Source organism: Sylvia atricapilla, chromosome 4, assembly GCF_009819655.1.
Source record: "Sylvia atricapilla isolate bSylAtr1 chromosome 4, bSylAtr1.pri, whole genome shotgun sequence".
NCBI classification, from domain to species: Eukaryota; Metazoa; Chordata; class Aves; order Passeriformes; family Sylviidae; genus Sylvia; species Sylvia atricapilla.
In genome coordinates, this window is record NC_089143.1 from 43,465,551 (window position 1) to 43,470,833 (window position 5,283).

Consider the following 5,283-nt stretch of genomic DNA (forward strand, 5'->3'; position numbering starts at 1 on the left):
GGCTGCTGGCTGCACAACTGCACGGGCAGCACCTGGTGGGACAGACATGATGGGGCTGAGGTTGTGCAGCTGGACTCCCCTGGGATCTCTCCTCTTCCTGCTCTTCTCTACCAGCATGGCGGTAAGTGAAGAGACAGCGTTAAGAAATGTGTTAGTGCAGGAAGTGGCATTGGAGAAAATCCACTAAAAATGGCCCTCTTTCTTCTCTTCAGTACATTGCTACCAGAGAAAACTGCTGCATATTGGATGACAGATTTGTAAGTACCTGAACAATTTTCTTTTATCTTAAGAATGTAACTGAAGCTTTCCTATGCTGATTATTAACTAGTGTTATCACTTGTACCTCATCATTGCTTTCCGTACTTATTAAGTGTGCTTTGCTTAAACATGTTTACTGATAGCAGTATATGCTTGGTAAAAGTTTATGGGAGGCTGCACTGTGGATGAGAGCACATATTCAGCAGATGCTACAATAATGGCAAGCCCTGTTTTCTTCCTATGTGTGTACATAGTGTGAAAGTAAGCTGTCCCTGAAAATTCAAATACAGCAGACAAAGTCTGCTGCAGAAGCCTGCCTCTTTTTATCCTTTATCATTTGTGTCAGCACTGTCTGGAAGTTCCTCTGCCCAAGTATTCTGCTCTGCTTTCTTTGCCCCTGAAACATTGCCAACTATTTCTCTTTACTCCTTAGGGTAGCTTCTGCCCAACAACTTGTGGCATTTCAGATTTCCTTAATAAATATCATCCCGCTGTGGATAGTGACCTGCAGGATATGGAGAAAATTTTGCAGCGGATTTCCAATGCCACAGTAACAGCAGACCATCTGATTCGACACATCCAAGGCCTCTATCCTTCAGAGAAGCAGACATTACCAAGTGAGCATACAAAAATAAGTACACAACTGAAAAATATTATTTATGTGGTTTTCTTTTTTTAAATTTGCCTAACTACAATTATTTTGAACATTTTCTGTTTTACAGATTCAATTGATGATTTCACTCAGAAGTCCAGGAAAATAATTGAAGAAATTATCAGATATGAAAACACTATATTGTCTCATGAAACTACTATACAGTAGGTATCTTCCACTTCTTTTATCAGTGACAATACAAATTGTTTTCTTTCTGTTCCTTTGTCAAGTGCCAAAAAGCCTCTCTCAGAAAGGCTTTTTGTGCTCTTGTGGACAGTTCTGCCCACACTGCCATTAGTAGCTGCCTAGCAAGACACAGAAGGATCATGAGAGTCTGATAATAAATTCTCTGCTCACCTGGATAAACTGTTAATTGTGCAAGAAGCGCAAGATAAGAATGTCATGAAGCCTGGCAATATTTTTATTTATGTTTCTTCTGCTGTGCCAGCTATCCCTAAACTTTTTTCATGGCCTTTGGAGGTCATGAGTTTTTGCTGTAAAGGAGAGTATTTGGAATGTTTGTGCAATCATTAACTGGCCAATTTTGCTGCATATATCCATGAAAATTAGCTCAGTTACCTAGTTCTGAATTATCACTATGAACTCAGTGATAGTCCTTTATAGGTTGACATTGGAAATAAAGTTGAAAATATTATGAATGTTTCTAAATGTTAATATATGTTTTTTGACAGATCTCCACTTCTATGACATTATGTCAAAGATTATTTAGGCATTCTAACACTTACAGTAGCTTATTTAGAGCACTTACGTTTTACAAATATATCCATAATTGAAGAGGAATTTATCATTTGCTTCAGAAGAGCAAAGTAAAACTTTCCATAGAGTTATATTCATAGCTTACTTACTGCTTAGAGTTTTGCTGATTAGAGTCAGGTTTTGCGTATGTTTAAGTTTTGCATGAAGTTAAGCATGTGCTTTCCTATTTTGTTTGTCCTTAACTCTAAATACCAGTGCTAATAGAGACACCCCATTTTACAGGGGTGCATGTAGCAGCACGCTAGATACATGAGGCACATGTCCAGAGAAATAAATGTGTATTACACATTCTCAAATGGCAGATGCAACAACCCATTTTTATGTCTCTCTGTCCAGACAGTTGACAGATGCACATATAATGAACGGCAACAGGATAACAGAGCTGAAGGAGAAGATTTCTCAGCTTGAGATACTCTGTCAGGAGCCGTGCAAAGACAGGGCTGAAATTCAGGAGACAACTGGAAGAGGTGTGGAAAATGCTTCTTTTATGGTGGAGCATTAATTCAGCTACAAGTGCTGCCACTTGGCATCACAGCAATGATTTACTTGTAATCTTGTGGGTCACAGACTTCTGCAAAGATATGTAAAATTGCAAATTATAAAACCGGTCAGTACAAGTTAGATGCTCTGCAGGCAGGTGGAACATAGTTCTTGCTTTTGGCCTTTTTGGCCAAAATATGATTATCCCAAAATGTGTGCTAGTTATGAGGGACATGACTAGAGTTTCCATGGACCTGGGACAAAGAGAAGATAACTCATTATCACTTTTCCACTAAGCCACATGGAAAAACAAATTAATTATTTCATTAGGTCCAGAAATGTCTTTCTTTGTTGCTGTAGAAATCAATGCAATGACTATGTTTTACACTGCTTAAACTCTACGTGAGGCTAAATTCATCTTGACCTTACAAAAATCCTGTCACCCTTGGTAGGATTGCTTTTGTTAAAAAAAGTATGTGGGCTAAATAGCTAACTTTGCAAAAATGGTATTTAGATAAATTGCACTTCTTGCACTAAGAAAGTTGCAATATAGAATAAATGTGAGGAAAGAATTGTAGCTAGATTGAAAATAATCTTTGGAATATCTTTACTTCAGATTGTCAAGACATTGCAAATAAAGGTGCAAGGAAAAGTGGTCTGTACTTTATCAAGCCTCAAAAAGCCAAGCAGTCATTCCTAGTCTACTGCGAGATTGACTCATATGGCAATGGCTGGACAGTATTACAAAGGGTATGCCACTTCTATATTATTGCTATAAACAAACTTACTGCATCAGCACTGTTTTTATGTACCTACATATGATGATGCATATGTTTTTGACTGAGGTTTTTATTTTTGGTTTTGGTGTTCTTGGTTTTTTTTTTTTTCCCAGAGACTGGATGGGAGTGAAGACTTCAGTAAAAACTGGGTTCAGTACAAGGAAGGATTTGGACATCTGTCTCCAGATGACACCACTGAGTTCTGGCTGGGCAATGAAAAGATTCATTTAATAACCAGACAGTCCACTCTGCCGTACACCTTACGAATAGAGCTGGAGGACTGGAGTGGCAAAAAAAGGTATTTGCTTATGATGCTTCTGAAAATGACAGCTTAAAGCCTACTGGTCCCATTGCTGCATCAGTTTGTAATGATAAAAGTTCACTCCTAAAAAATTATGAGCTGTTAGACCAGGTTCCATGCATGGAACTGCTTTGGCTCCTGAACTTACAGATGTGACAGCAGTCACTGGGTGTGACTTGTTGCCAGGCACACATGCCTGTCAGAAGGCCACATGCTGTCAGCACTAGTTAGGCAGGAGGAATCTGTTTCTTGTCTTTGAGTTTCTTTGTCTTACATATCTTATGGACTACATGGTCGTTATAGTCCCTTCTATTCTGTTCTGTTCTATTATTTTATTTTTTTTATTTCTATTTCTATTATGAACCTGGGGGATTACATATCTGTATGTGTGTGTGTGTGTGTGTTGATAGTGTAGGTATTTCATATATCACTAAAGACTTGTAGTCAGAAAATATGTCTGATACTGGAGCACAGAAGTTGATTGGATGTGTGTCACTGAATTGAGGCCCACAGTCGCATGAAAACAATTCATTTTAAAATGCTAGGATGCAATAAATGCCTTTTCTGCAGTTTTAGCACTGATGTATTTTCATTTGTGCATGTGCTGGGCATGCAACATGCTCACATTCAGCACTACCCTCTCTCCACAGCACGGCTGACTACGCTGTATTCAGAGTGGGAAGTGAAGAAGACAAGTATCGACTGACCTACGCCTACTTCATCGGGGGTGAAGCCGGGGATGCCTTTGATGGATATGACTTTGGAGATGACCCAAGTGACAAATCCTACACCTACCATAACGGCATGCGGTTCAGTACCCACGATAATGACAATGATAACTATGAGGGCAACTGTGCTGAGCAAGATGGATCTGGGTGGTGGATGAATAGATGCCATGCTGGCCACCTCAATGGCAAATATTATGTAGGTAAGGTGTCTTCCAAGTGCTTATAGTCCACGACACCACGTTTCAGTGAGAAAGGAAAATGAGTCATGTTTATAAAGTGCACTTTGCCTTCTGGATTTTCCAAAGCTGGCATAGCCCATTCTTTGCAATCATTGTTAACACTAGTAGTAGAAATTTATGACTGCTCTCCATTACAAAGTGAGAGAATCAGTCCTGAGAGAAGCAAAATGAGGGAAAAAGGCAGTGAACAGGGTCTGTTAGGACACCCATGGATGCCATGGAGGCGTCAGGACCAGAAAAATGTATGGGCACAGTAACTATTTTAGAAAGCAACCAACTGTTTTGCTCCAACTGGTGTTTCTTAGGTGGTGTGTACACATCAGAAGATGCTGGTCCATCCGGATTTGACAACGGCATTATCTGGGCAACCTGGCGTGACCGGTGGTACTCCATGAAGAAATCAGCAATGAAAATCATCCCGTTCAACAGACTGTCAGTAGATGGACAGCAGCACAACTTAGGCAATATCAAACAGGTGCGACCACAGAGCTGAGGAGATATTAAAAATGAGCGCAGAACATTGTTATAATTTCAAACACCGAGCATAGACAGCTGAAGATAAGCCCACTGCATGTCAGAGAAGTTGGCTTTGTTTACCATTTTGTCACAAAAGTATTTGTACTTTGATTTTAGTCTACCTTCTACATTACTGTTTCTTTTAATGGAGATAGATAAATGGATAGTCTCATGATCAGGAATAATCCCTTGTCTTTGTGTATTTAAAATGCTACATTTTTAATTCCCAACTAATATAACTATGAACGCTATCAATATGTCATCATAGCCTTATTTACTTCTTTCATTAAAAGAACATTAAAATACTCTTTTTTATTCTGTTTTAGGTTGGAGACGCATAAAGGATGAGTTGACAATGACCAGTCTGAACAGGAAAAGGAAATCTTTTCTGTCTTAGACACTGAACTTAGCAAACATTACATGGTTCAGTTTTGACTATAAAACAACATTGACTGTAAGATACCCAAACCTCTTCCCTGAGCAGTGCATACCTTTGTAGACAGTTGTTTTTTCTGTACACGTTCTCAATAAAATTTTGATTATTACAAAAAAA

The 5,283-nt window shown here is 39.0% G+C and overlaps 1 protein-coding gene across 1 annotated transcript; it reads left to right on the forward strand.

Annotated features, from left to right (window-relative positions):
• On the forward strand, positions 1-5,283 carry FGG (fibrinogen gamma chain). The gene is made up of 10 exons (XM_066317707.1): positions 1-121; positions 213-257; positions 692-875; positions 981-1,074; positions 2,024-2,154; positions 2,784-2,917; positions 3,060-3,244; positions 3,898-4,175; positions 4,520-4,689; positions 5,057-5,283. The coding sequence occupies exons 1-10, from the start codon at positions 47-49 to the stop codon at positions 5,069-5,071; spliced, it is 1,311 nt and encodes a 436-aa protein (XP_066173804.1). The 5' UTR covers positions 1-46; the 3' UTR covers positions 5,072-5,283.

Bases quoted from the DNA above. Each gene is read 5' to 3' on its own strand.
- FGG (XM_066317707.1), top strand. From the start codon at position 47: ATGATGGGGCTGAGGTTGTGCAGCTGGACTCCCCTGGGATCTCTCCTC. The intron at 1,075-2,023 runs GTAGGTATCTTC...CTCTCTGTCCAG, and splicing joins TCTCATGAAACTACTATACA to ACAGTTGACAGATGCACATA. The intron at 2,918-3,059 runs GTATGCCACTTC...TTTTTTTCCCAG, and splicing joins GCTGGACAGTATTACAAAGG to AGACTGGATGGGAGTGAAGA.